At 37.6% G+C, this 14,418-nt stretch overlaps 1 protein-coding gene across 1 annotated transcript in view; it reads right to left on the bottom strand.

Annotated features, from left to right (window-relative positions):
* The window catches only part of slc35g1 (solute carrier family 35 member G1), an 11,626-nt gene extending 2,247 nt beyond the window's left edge, over positions 1-9,379 (bottom strand). Inside the window, exons 1-4 of the mRNA XM_037691060.1 lie at positions 8,945-9,379; positions 4,132-4,306; positions 2,311-2,445; positions 1,902-2,092 (exon numbers count right to left, since the gene is read on the bottom strand). Of these exons, the coding sequence (XP_037546988.1) occupies positions 1,902-2,092; positions 2,311-2,445; positions 4,132-4,306; positions 8,945-9,236 (793 nt within the window). The 5' untranslated portion in view covers positions 9,237-9,379. The remainder of the gene's footprint in view (positions 1-1,901; positions 2,093-2,310; positions 2,446-4,131; positions 4,307-8,944) is intronic.
* Positions 9,380-14,418: the final 5,039 nt, after the last annotated feature.

Here is a 14,418-nt window from a genome sequence, read left to right as displayed (position 1 = left end):
GAGTGTTGTCATTGTGTTAAAGAGTAAATATCATGAATAAATTTGACATTAAACATAATCCAAGTTGAAGTGTGACATCATTTTCAGCCCCCTTTTGGCATCTGCATTTGGTAGCAGACCAAAGTGACAAAGATCATGCAGAATAATGTAGTATTTTAAGTCCACAGCAGAGAAAGCTATGTAGTCTTTTTAAGTAGGTTTAAGGAACAAAATATTGGTACTGGTATCGGCTATTGGCCAAAAATCCAATATTGTGCATCCCTAAATATTTTCAATCTTAAATATTTTTTTGTAAATAACGTTCTAATAATGCTGATCATTTATTGGTTGTAAATATGTCCTGAGTGCAGACAAAAGCTGACAGATTTTTAACATGGGCGGCATGGCAGAGCAGTGGCTCGAGACGTCTCCTCACACCAAGAAAGTCACAGGTTCGTCTCCCGGCCTTTCTGGGTGGAGTTTTCCTGTTCCAACTGTGCATGTAAGGGTTTTCACAAATCAATCTGGTTTCCTCAAACAGACCTAAAAACAACAAAAACATGCATAATCATTGGTAACTCTATATTCTCATTTGTCTCTGTGTGTCCCTGTGATGGACTCGCGACCTCTCCCGGGTGTACTCGTCTCCCAGTGACTGCTGGAGATCCCGGTTCCCCACAACCCAGGACGAAAAAGTGGGTAAACAAAAAAAAAAAAAAATAATAATAAAAGGATGGATTTAAACAGAGTGATCAAAACTGTGGTATTTTCCCTCAAAGTTATTTTACTGTCTAAAGCCTCATTTACAAGACGCCTCAGTCCGGGACTGACATGTTCTGACCACCTCAGTCCATCCAGAAGACACACAGAGGTGGCAAGGAGGGTCCGAAACAGCAGACACCTGTCACGCCATTGTGCTGCCGAGCGAGGTAGTAACAGGGCGGGATGGCCAATGAGTGAAGAAAATAATACATAAATAAAAAGATCTGCGGAGCTGTGGCTCAGGATATTTGTTGCAACCACCAGCTCGTGGGAGTAAACAACAGCAAAACTGAGTTATTATCGAGGGAACATTGATGATGACACAGCACTCATGTAGTTAGTAAAAAAAAAAGTTAACCACAACGAGGATCGCTAAAGGCAGTCAATTCATTATAGTAAATGGCACAAGGGAAAGGGAAATGTCCAACATTTAATGCATGATGGCTTTTGTCTGCAAAATGTTAATTCAATTCAATTCAGTTTATTTATATAGCGCCAAGTCACAATCAGGGCACTGAACAGAAACATTCACAAAGTCAATTAGTAACATTATTTATCTAAAGAAGCCAGCAGATTGTGTTGAGGTGCACTTTGTCGCAATCTCCCATCCTGAGCAAGCACAATGGCAACAGTGGAAAGGAAAAACTCGCCAATAACGGGAAGAAACCTCCAGCAGAACCAGGTTCAGGACAAGCGTCCATCTGCTTCAACCGGCTGGAAAAGTTAAACGTGGGTTTGTTGTGAAACTTTGTGCACAAAAGAGAATAGGAAATTGAAGAGAAAACACGCTGTCGTTTGAGACATGCATGTGGTTCAAAAAGAAAACTAGTTAAGGACCTTAGAGATGGCATTCGAGTTCTAACTGGGTGATTCAGCCACATTATTTGTCAAAATGCTGTCAAAGCAGTGTGCAGTTGTTTTGCTATAAGGAAAACTTAATCAGCTATTTTCCTATCAAAGTGTTTATATAAATCTTAATGAACCGATATGACAGAAGGATAAGAACCGTGATGAAAAACTGGAAAGTGATGAGCTCAATCCTCTGGTTGCCAAGGCGATCCTGCCCAGAAGTGTTAATAATCAACTCCCAGCATCGTACTTCAACCAGTGCCATTATGTCTTCCGTTTAGATGTCAAACAAAAGGTGGGGATTGTGTCACCTGCAAAGGCGGCGACAGCCCCCTTGATGTGACTGGTGCCCTCAACGCCACCAGGATGCTCTCCGAAGAGGAACGACGGGCGGGTGATGAGGATGACTCCGGTGATGGTGAAAACGGTGAAAACACAGTCCCAGATTGTACATTTCTCCTTCAGGAAGATCCAAGCCAGCAGAGAGGTGAAAACTGGATTACTGAGGAATCAATGGGGAAAAAAAACGATGAGAGAAAAACATTAGCGCGGCTGTTTCGTTAAAGAGAAAGAGATTTGTCTTTGATGGAAGTTCTTCAGAATAACCAACAAAGACTACAGAAGATAGATGGACAAGTGTTATAATTCACAAAGGAAAGAATGGATTTGTAATCTCCATATAATCTTAACTAATCTGGAACGGATTGTGCCGGCACTCACCTGAACATGATGACGGTGGCGTCTGCCAGCGGCATCTGCTGAACTGCATAGTAGAGCAGGATCATTGCATTGGAACCGAGGAAACCTCGAAGCACCAGATAAATGCGTTGATCTCTGGGACCGAGGAAACCGGTCCTGGAGGAGCAGGACGAAGATGATGGATGAACCAATGACAGAAAGGAAGGGAGATGACATAGACTGATACAGCAAAAACAATAATAATAATAAAAAATAACAGAAAACAACAGATGGAGAATATCTGAGGGGGCTTGACAAAGTAGCTGGATTAAGAAATAGATAAATTTAGGTGCAGGGTGAATGACAGTGATGCATGAAGTGGGTTGAAAAAGGGGAGTAGAGGCAGATTTATAGTTAATGTATTAAGGTGAAAAATTATGTAGGGGATGAGATGGATTACTACCGAAGTAGATAAATGCCTTTGGGATTCCACTTTATTTTATTTTTCAAATTGATTCTATAAAAGGATGTCTTAACGCCAAACCTCCTAAATCATACCGTTTAGAGAGTTTTGGAATAAAATGAAAAACTTCTTGAAAATAATTAACTTCCTTTGTTTCCAATGGAAGTTAAGGTGAGGAATTTTGGGAATATTCTTAATTAGAGACTTTCCATGGGAACTGTGGGAATTACTTGGAAACTGTGGGTAATGTAGGCAAGGTGCATCATACCTAAAGAATTATATGAACACTTTGTTTCGTCATAGGCAGATAATTAGTTTGACCCAACATTTATAAAAAGTAACCACTGGCCTAATTTGTATATGATGACTTCACGGCGTCACCACCACCGCATTTAGAGAACAATGGATTTTAAAAATGTGCATATTTTCTATTGTTTGTTTTTGGACTCCTCTAAAATATGAACAGAACTGAAAAGAAAAATTGCCAGGGGCGATTCTAGAATCTGATATTTAGGGGTGCTTAGCCCCCATTGCTGATGATGGCTTTTTTGCTTGAACAACACGGTGGCCATTTGCGTCAGAAGCATTTGTAATGTGTGTGTGAGGGGGGTCTGGGGGTCCTTCCCCAGAACAATTTGAAAAAGGTAGATGCCATTTCCTGCATTCTGGCATATTTTAACAGGTTGTTAAACATCTACATTTATCTACAGAATGATTCAATAACTTTTAGAGAACAACAAGAAGTAGCCTGACCAACAGCGCTCCTTGTGTGAATAGAGCACGCTCCGCTTCTCTCAAGCATCCTAACACACCCCCTCCAACACCGGCCGACAACTGTATTGCGGCGCACAACACAGAGGCACTAGCTACGATGCTACAGATGTGCCACTCCGCTTCTCTCACGCATCCTACCCCCCCACCCCCCACCCCCCAGCTCCTGCAGGTAAGGGGCATTTCACTTTGGGACAAGCTGAAGTCGCCAATTGGTCAGTTGCTGACATGGATTGATTAACAGGTGGCGACGAGGATCTGACTCGTGCACAAAATATATTTTTTGTCACTGAATTCACTTATAAACCAAACAAAATTCAGTTAATTTTTTATCACAACATAAGTATTTATAATTCTAGACAAAACCCTTTTCCATCTGTCCATAAATGCTCAGGTGACATCACTTATGTCTTAGGGTGTGGTACCTCTGATTGCTTGGTACAGCAATGAAATCTGGTTGTTTTAGTCAAAATTGAGCTCAAATCTATATTTAAAATCTCTATTAAGGGCCACATTTAAATATTTTTAGTTCCAATTCAATACATTCCTGTGAATTCCCATGGAAAGTTTCCAATTTTTTACAAAATCCTGGAGTTTCACAACCCTGTCAGGAACACAGTCATGCTTACTTGTGATAGATGAGTAACGGCACAACGAAGAGCATCTGGAAGAAGCAGCGTAATGCACTTATCTCTATGGCGTGGACTTCCTGCAGGGTTTTCACCAAAAGGGAAATGATGGAGAAGAAAACTGTGGACAGGAAAGCATAGAACAATCCCAGACCTGGACATCGCTTTGGCTTCTCTGGTCCATGTGAGGATAAAAGAGAGAGAGAGAGAGAGAGAAGATAAAGTAAAACATTCAAGCAAATTGTGTTCTTCTGTGAAAAGGTTATGAACAGTTAATATATTTCACTTGTTATATCAGGAGCTCCTTAATTGGGAATTGTTGACGAGAATTTTTTTTTTTTTTGTGAATAGTGTTTTTATTGTTTCAGCCTTGAACAGACACGTATGACGTTTTTTGTGTTTTTGTGTAGACAGAAAAAAAAAATGCAACTTTTTCAGAATGTTCACACCATAACTCACCTCTTAAGGGCATTCCTCTTTTCGTTTCGTTCCGTTTACATTCCTAACGCAGAATGCAAGTTTTATTCTGCACCTTGCTTTTCCTGGTTTTGGTTTACTTTCATGGAAGTATTGCAAAGCCACATACAGGCGGCGTTTCAGGTCGTTTTTGCGTGTTTCTGTGTAGATGGAGACATTTTTAGAAACTGTCTCATGTTTATGAAATTATTTGAAACAACAAATAAAAGGATTGTTTGGGGGGGTATCTACTTTTTTGTGTGGTCAAGGCCTTAAACTTTAATTCTTCAAACTGTGGAAGTACAATCTGCAACAGGTAAGATATTAAGTGTTCAAAACTTTTCCACAAAGCACCTCTTTATAAGATCTGAATGACTTGACGGAAAAGATTTTGTCTCGAAGCACATCTGGCCAGCTGCTACTGATGCTCGATTCACAAACAATGATACCAAAGTCTTTACAATAATCTTAAAGTAACAGAAGGCTTATTAATGTTATTAATATGGGGAAATGATATTTAATGCATCAGAAAGCTGATCAATAAATAATATATTCCTTTCAAAGCTGTAAAAACTACAAAACAAAAAGACCTACAAAATATTGCACATGCTGCCCTGAAGGGATAACATTTCAATCTGCATTTTTCATACTCTTCATTGTGTAACCTTCTCCACAGTGCATCTTCAACAGGAATATTATGTGCATGAATTTGAACAAGCACCTGAAGTTTATATTTGCTAAACCAGAGGAAAGTTGTTGCTTTCATCTTATTAATCTAACACAAAAATCTCTATAATGTCACACACTAGATTACTGGTTCCCAATGCCGTTTGTGGCGTTTTTATATCCACGTATAACTTATTGTTTGTGTATTTTAATCTGCAATATTTGGGATCACAAGTTTGTGTGGCTGTTATTGAACGTGTCAAAAGCTGAAAAGTTTGGGAACTATTACATTAAATGCAAGCTGAGGCATGTTTAATAAAAACAATATTTACCTCAGCATTACAGCGGTAAACTAGAGAAAGTGCATTTCCTGCAAAAATGCGTTGTGAAGAACTTGATGAAAAACAGCTGAAATGTAGCTGAAATGGAAGAATAAGCCTAAGTTAGCAGAAGCAAACAGAAAAAACAAATGTGCTTAATTACATTTAAATAAGCAGAAATGAGCACAACAAATAGGAAATTAACAAAAAAGCTGAAATTAGCTGAAACAGCTGAAAAGTAGTCAAAATGGCAGAAAGAATCTTAAACTACCAGAAGGAAGCAAGGAGCTGAAATGAGCACAGAAAAAGTGGGATTAGCTGAGGATGCTACAATTAGCATAAAAACAGCTAAATAATAGTAGCTGAAATAGCAGGAAAACAGCTGAAACTAGCAGAAAAAAATGAAAAGAGCATAACAAGCTGAAATTAGCAGAACAAAGTTATTTAGGCTGATACTAGAAGAAATTATAGGAAAAACTATCTGAAAATAGCTGAAATTTGCTTAAAAAATGCTAAAAAAAAAATAGCTACATAGAACAAGCTAAAATTAGCAGAGATAAGTTGGAAGAAGCACAATAATGTTTTAGTTAGCAGAAATAATCTAAAATGAGCAAATAAAAACAGCTGAAAGTAGCTGAAATGGCAGAAATAATCTTAAACAACCAGAAGGAAGTGCAAGGAGCTGAAATGAGCACAGAAAAAGTGGGATTAGCTGAGGATGCTACAATTAGCATAAAACAGCTAAATAATAGTAGCTGAAATAGCAGGAAAACAGCTGAAACTAGCAGAAAAAAATGAAAAGAGCATAACAAGCTGAAATTAGCAGAACAAAGTTATTTAGGCTGATACTAGAAGAAATTATAGGAAAAACTATCTGAAAATAGCTGAAATTTGCTTAAAAAATGCTAAAAAAAAATAGCTACATAGAACAAGCTAAAATTAGCAGAGATAAGTTGGAAGAAGCACAATAATGTTTTAGTTAGCAGAAATAATCTAAAATGAGCAAATAAAAACAGCTGAAAGTAGCTGAAATGGAAAAATAAGCCTAAGTTAGCAGAAGAAAACAGAAAAAACAAATTTGCTTAATTACATTTAAATAAACAGAAATGAGCACAAAAAATAGGAAATTAACAAAAAAGCTGAAATTAGCTGAAACAGCTGAAAAGTAGTCAGAATGGCAGAAATAATCTTAAACTACCAGAAGGAAGTGCAAGGAGCTGAAATGAGCACAGAAAAAGTGGGATTAGCTGAGGATGCTACAATTAGCATAAAACAGCTAAATAATAGTAGCTGAAATAGCAGAAAAACAGCTGAAACTAGCAGAACAAAACTGAAAGGAGCATAACAAGCTGAAATTAACAGAACAAAGTTATTTAGGCTGATACTAGAAGAAATTAGAGGAAAAACTATCTGAAAAAAGCTGAAATTTGCTTAAAAAAATGCAAAAAAAATAGCTGAAAACATAGAACAAACTGAAATTAGCAGAGATAAGTTGGAAGAAGCACAATTATGTTTTAGTTAGCAGAAATAATCTAAAATGAGCAAATAAAAACAGCTGAAAGTAGCTGAAAAATGTTTAAATTTGCACAAGGAAGCTGAAAGAAGCTGAACCAGAACAAAATGTGAAAGGAGCAGTGAAATGTTGTGAACAGAGCTAAAGATTTGAAGGATGGAAAATGAGCTCAATTCATTTCCTATGAGGAAAAAATGGCAGAAAAGGGTAAATATTTCAAAAAGCTAAAGTTGCACCAACACCAAAAATCATAGCAGGACTGTTCTGAAACAGTGGAACATTTTGATACATGATTTGTTGAAATAGCACAAAAATTGTGGAATGAAAAAAACCAAATGAAAATGCAGAAAAACGTATAGAAGAAAAATAAATCACAATAGTGTGAATGTTTCATAAACATTCACACAATAAGAGGCTTCTATTGGTTAGAGGTTTAAACTGTGTTTCTGGATGTGTTGTTAAAGTGGAATAAAAGTTTAAAACATTACTGTGAAAGTGCTGTAATCCTGCCTCTTAAAGGGTGATGGAAAAAATAATAATAATCTGGCTTTCAGCAGCCATTCAGACAGAAAGGCCACACACTGAGCTGCTGATACATTAGACGTGAGAATGAGTTTTACATTTTGTATTTCTTTGACCCACCCTGCTGCACTTGTGCCAGAACGATCCATGAGGCCCCAGTTTTAAAACAAACTGAGACCTCGTGTCATTTTGACCCGAAGGCTGCAGGAAGTTTAATGAGATAATCAGTTTTACAAACAAGAATCCAAACGAACACCACTGTTTCAATCTAAACAGGAAAGTTTAACATTCCTTGAAGTATATCTCCAACAGTTCATGCCAGAGTGATAAACTTAGACCATCTTCTGCTGAACGGTGGCTGAGAGCAGTCGCCCTCCAATGGGAGAGTTGGGGGTTCGATTCCACCAGCAGAGTGTCCCTGGGCAAGGCACGGAACTGAACGCTGAATCTTAAGATAAACAGGTCTGCCTCTGAACCATCATTGGGTTGTAGGTTTACATCTAATGATTACTTTCTCAGTTTTATTAAAACGTTTAATTGTCCAGTTGTTCATGTATGTTACCAACACTCCATCAGCTAATAGTTTTACGCAAAGCTTTTGCTCAGTAAATAATATTTAAGAGTATGTGGCGTGAATGACTTATCTACAAACACACTAAATTTTAACTCAATATCTGTAAAACTGACGGAATTGTAGCCAGTTTGTTTTTTCTAAAAAACACTTGACTGGGATGGCCATTTTGAACTGAACTGACTCCAAAAGTTAATCGCTTGTAGAGGTGAAGCCAGTGATCAATTCCTGAACGTTTTAATTAAATCCCTCCTGTGGATCATGGGATATTCTGCTAACAGACACGAGCTGACTCCTAATAGTTAACAACAATGGCAGCCATCTTGAACTTTGATGACTCCAACTGTTAATAGTACTTGTAGACATACATCAAGTGATAATTTACAGCGAGTTTCATTAAAAGGTGTCCGGTGGTTCATAAGTTGTTTTGCTAACAGACACATAAAAAATAAAAAATAAAAAAACATCCTCCTCCTTAGCCTGTCGGCAGCGGGCGATGATAAACCGTATGAAGGAGTGTCAAGGTCAAGGAGCATAAATTAAAACGTGTAATCCTCTTTTATCGAACAAGCACGTGACCTGTTCTCGCTCATGCATGACGCAGCACGGCGGCGTTACGTAATGCTACGCAGGAAGTCAAGTCCCCGGTTTAATAACTTAACTTCTTGTCGAGATCAAAAACACCGCCATATTAACTCGTAGCGAAGTGGAGATGAGGGGATTTGGACCGAGTGAGCGCGTGCGCCCTCTCTCTCGCTCGCCTACCTTCACGCGCGCTTGCTGAGGAGGATGCTAGCTTGGTGACGCAACACGCCGGCGGACACAGCGTCGCCCTCTTCTCTTCCCGCTGCGAGCTCGCGCTTCTTGTCGCCTCTTCGTCGTCATCGTGACCGAGGCAGTTGTTTCTCAAATGTATCCTCTCCTCCGTCAGTTCGTCGCCACATTCTTCTGCTTCTTGGTCGCAGCAGTTTGGCTCTTCGTGGCTGACGGCTGTGTGACACAGCACAGCCACGTCATCCTCCGCTACCGCGGTGTCCTCCGCCGTTAACTCGCCCATGGTGGTGGTGGGATGTGGCAGCTGAGCGGCGGCAGCATGCCTCGGTGAGGACACAGCCTGATGTCTGTCCGTGTCTCCCGGAGAGACCGAAGGTTAATCACTCACCTTGGTGCCGCAGCAGCTCCCGGTGTGGATGTTCCTTTGACCACAGGGGGGCAGAAGTGAACCCCCACCCAGCTCTGTGGGGAAATTGAAACATTACCCAACACACGTGTCAGTAGGTGTCGCAAGGAACAAAATCAAAATAAAACATTTTTTTACACATTTAAGCACAAAAAGCAGAATTATTAAAGCTTCATGGCCATATAAACTATACTGATATCATAATTTCACTTACCTCCACGAGAAATGCAGCTTAAAAGGTCAGGATTTTTTTTTTTTACTGGGGCTTCTGAACAATCAACATCATACCTGCTATAGATAACTGAACAGAATGCGGCTGGTGCGAGCAAAATGAGACACAATGAGAATTTTTTTCAATATTAAGTTATTAAATTTTCAATGTCTCAAATTATACATAGTTTGTTGAAATTTGATTTATCAACCTGGCTAACAACGAGTTATGTTTGTTTAGGAGAATGGCGGTTTGAAAACTCACTTTTTATCACTCTGGAGGAATGTTGTTGGGAATTCGAGCTTTTTTTTTTATTATTTATTTTTTTATTTGTTTTTAGATGAATCAGGCTTCACAATGATGCTAAACATATGGAGGGATTTCCCATTGCTATGACAACTGTCAGAGAAATAATGTAAATTTCAAAGAAAATTAAAAGCATTAGATTTAAAAGGATTATTTATGAAGAAATTCCTACTAGAAAACTTTGATCCAAAGGTATATTAGGAATATTTTTTATGCTATTTTACTTACCAGGGATTGCTAAATGGTGTTTTTATAGACACATTTTTATGCGAGTCTGAATTACAGCCAAAATAATATGTCCAATAATGTATCGTCATGCCAGCACAGCTTATAAATGCAGTTCAAAGGTAGTACTCATTGCAATATCATGAATGCCAGTTAAATAATAAATAGATAAAAGAAACAAAATTTGCACAACACATTTCTTTCATTGATGATTAATATGTGACTGATTACCTCTCATATAACCACTCTTTAAAATGGACATGATGTCCCTTTAACTGTACCAGATTAACAAAGATTTTACGGTGGTGCCATAAAATAATGAATATTTTTGTAATATGTAATCAAAACATTCAGAAATTTTACATTATATATATATATATATATATATATATACACAATGACTGCTGTTTTTAATATACAGTATGTGCAACATATTTTTGTACATGCAATACAGCTGAGATTTTTCGTGTGTTTTGGACAGAAGAACAAAACAAATGTCCAGATTTAGCCTTTTATTTCTACTGTTCATAAAACACAATAGACATGATGACAAAGAAATACATATATTCTATCTTTAATAAACCATCACACATACATTTATAATGGGCTACACTATTTGACAAACTATCTTCAAATGTTTTCCTTTTTTTTTTTCTATTCTGAATTCTACAGGCTTTCAAAAATAACACAGTTTGTACCCGTCTACAAAAGTATTATAAATTACACACATGTTGTAAACAAGTAAATGCTTTATTTGGCAATTTATTGTTTGGGAAGGTGTTCATGTTATATACTTGTCTTCTTTTAGTGTTAGTGTAGCAAGTGCTGTGGTGGTTAGCTTTTAGTTGTGGAGTAAAAAGACAACAATGGTATTGTCACTGAGGGAGAAAAGGGGTTAAGAGTAACACAGTGGGACGCTTCTAGTGCGTCATTCATTAGAAACCAGCACCATGAGTGTATGTTTCTCACAGTTTCTCACAGTGCTTGGTTGATTTGTTTGTGTCCCAGTTCACTTTAGGCAAAAAAGACAAGAAATGAAAGTTGACCTAAGAATGAGTTTTGTTCTCGAGGGGTGTAACGGTACACTTAAGTCACAGTTCGGTACATGCCTCAGTATGAAGGTGACAATTTAATTTAGATTTTTTTTTTTATAGATAATAACTCCCAGAAGCAAAGACAAAAGAACATTTAAAAACACCCTTGTCAGTAGGGAGAATCTAAATTACTAGTGCATGTACCATACCATACCATACCAATTTATTTATATAGCACTTAAAACAGCAACAAGGCCAACCAAAGTGCTGTACAAAAGAACCAAACATGCACAGCGGACAGGAAAACATAAAATAGAAATACAGATACAAATAGCAGCAGAAGCTAACTAAAATGGCCAACAGAGTAGAGAACAGACCGGACCAAAACAAATCACACCGTGTTAAAGGCAAGCGAATAGAAGTGGGTCTTCAAGCGAGACTTAAAGACTGAGAGTGTGGGAGCCTGCCGGACACTCAGTGGCAACTCATTCCACAGTCGTGGACCTGCAACAGAGAAAGCCCTGTCACCCCTGAGCTTACGACGGGTTTCTGGGACTGAGAGAAGCATCTGGTCTGCTGACCTCAGAGAGCGCGGTGGGACATATGGCTGCAGAAGATCAGTGAGATAGGATGGGGCGGAACTGTTCAGTGATTTAAAAACATACATGAGAATTTTGAAATGGATCTGAAGGTGAATGGGTAGCCAGTGCAGGGAGGCCAAAACTGGCGTGATGTGCTCTCTATAGCCTGTACCAGTTAAAAATCGGGCTGCAGCATTTTGGACCAGTTGTAGACGAGCAATGGAGGACTGACTGATTCCAAACAGAAGTGAATTGCAGTAATCAAGCCTAGATGTTATGAAGGCGTGGATCACTGTCTCAAGGTTCTTTTTGTTGAGTATAGGCTTCAGCTTAGACAGCCGTCTCAGCTGAAAAAAACAGGATTTGACCATCATGTTTACGTGACTGTTGAGTTTTAAGGACGGGTCCATTATCACCCCCAGATTAGTCACCTTTTGTTTCTATAGCGGGGCTAGAGAGAATAGGTCAATGTCATAGTTCATGAGTGAGCCACTGGGATGGAACAGCATGACTTCAGACTTCTTCTCATTGAAGCTTGATGTACAGCATTATATGTTGTTTTAACTGGTAAATTCACTATAAAATCAAAAAAAATCTAACTTTACTGTCTTTTTTTCTGAACAGTAAAGAATAACACGCAGGTCATGCGTCAAACAGAAAGTTTGCGAAACTCCAGAAAGGTGTCTTTTAAGAAAACATTGCAATAAAGTAAATTAAAACCCAATACAAGGAGTTTATGCTTTGATCATTTGAACCAGATGTAAACTAAAACGTAACACATAATTGTATGAATGTGGGAAAATACAAAGTGAATTAAACGTGAAACACTCAAACGTCTCAGATAAGTACAAGTGTGAAAAAAAATACACTTGATATCTGGGATATTGGCTATACAAATGTCTTGCCACAGTACTTTTTAAAGCATAGCTTACATAATACAACTCCCTGCCATACCTGCACCTCTCATCTTACCACTGCAGTGTTCAGCAGTCAACGATAATGGGAGCTTTTTGTGGAAGTCCTTTGAAATCTGAGTGTTGTTCTAAAACTAACAAAGCTTTGTTTTAGTGTAGTGCTTAAATAGTGTCTTTCTTTGCTCCATTTTTGATGGAGCTGTCTGTAAAATACAGTTAAATGAATTAAATGAGAGCGGTGGGAACCTGTGATTTACGTATTTGCCGTCAGTTCACTGTCCAAAATAAATGTACCATTACAACCCCACTGATTTCAATTACCTTCAGTCGGAAGTCTAAATTAGGTACTTGGCTATAATGCTATATCAACAAACTAGCCATAATGTTGCTAACTACATAATGGAAGTGAATGCAAACAATATTTCCGTATGTTTTTTGAGATTGTCGTTTTTTTTACAAGCTCTCTGTCAAGACAAGTGCTTCTAAAGGCCTCTTATGTCACAGTATGAGGTTCAAATGTCTGCAACTCCCAGTCAATCAGCAGACATTTAGAAGCCTAAATGTTTTCAGCTTTAGTTGAACAATCAATATAGAGACAGAAGACAAATAGGTGACGAAATATATTTGACTAAAAAGTAGGAGGGATTATTCCAAATAATTTGAGTTAAAAATAGCTTTATCATTACCTGTTGATAATGGGCGTCTAATAATTCTTACTTGGGTCAGTACATTTGTTGGGCTGAATGGTTTGAGAAGCACATTTTATACATTAAAGGGATTACCGTATTAAGATTTTTTAAAAGCAGGGTCTTGTGGAAAGGTTATGAGCAACTGTAGATGGTTCAATAAGGCGGTATAATTTTATGCCACAAACCAAAATATTCTAGAAATCAGACCTTCATCATCTACTCTAAGAGCAACCATGTTTCAAACTACAGATATTGTTAGAAAACTGCATTTATAGCTGGTCCAGAACCAAAGTGGATGACTGCTACTTTAAAACAGTTTCAATCTATAAATTATATATCTTATTTTATGTAAACACTAAATTATAAACTTTTCCATCGCTCTCAGTTTCACACTACCCAAACATTTTAGCAGAAACATTATATTATAATAGAATTGCTATAGTTAGCTAGTGTTACAGTTTACACTGGCAAATAACCCTGTGATTTTATGTAAATGTTTAATGTGAAAGTGACAACAATAAAAAAAAAAAAAGTTTTAAATAAAACTGTTTGCAAGAATAACCTATGAAATGTTGAGGTTGGAGATGTTTTAGATTAGCATCCATCTACTTTAATCTTGGGATTGGCAAGCTATTAGCTCGTCTGTAAATTCAGATTTAAACTCCACCTCTCCAATCTAAGGCCATTCAAAGTGCTATCTACAACAGGTAAGATGTCAATTGTTCATAACCTTTCCATACAACCTCACTTTAAAAGATCTAAACTATTGCCTTAAATTAGATGCCATCACATTCCCAACTTCCTAAAAAAAAAAAAAAAAATCTAATACAGGATGATCATAATTTCACAAAAAAGTTGCAGAGTTTTAAAAAAATCATTGCCAAGCAGCATGGAAGCTGTTCTGGCAGTAGGTTGTAATGAAACTCATTCCTAAGACCATTTATTTTTGATTTTCCTTTCATTTCTCTACATGTCTGTATATTACAAAAGCGTTTACCGGAGTTAAATTCCCTGAAGTGACTTGTTAAAAAAAAATAAAAAATGAGAAAATATTTTATCTCTATTTTCCTACAAAAAATGTTTTCATTCTTTTCCCAAG

This window comes from Nematolebias whitei, chromosome 17, assembly GCF_014905685.2.
Source record: "Nematolebias whitei isolate Nwh7 chromosome 17, NemWhi1, whole genome shotgun sequence".
NCBI lineage: Eukaryota > Metazoa > Chordata > Actinopteri > Cyprinodontiformes > Rivulidae > Nematolebias > Nematolebias whitei.
This window is presented reverse-complemented; position numbering and strand designations above follow the sequence as displayed.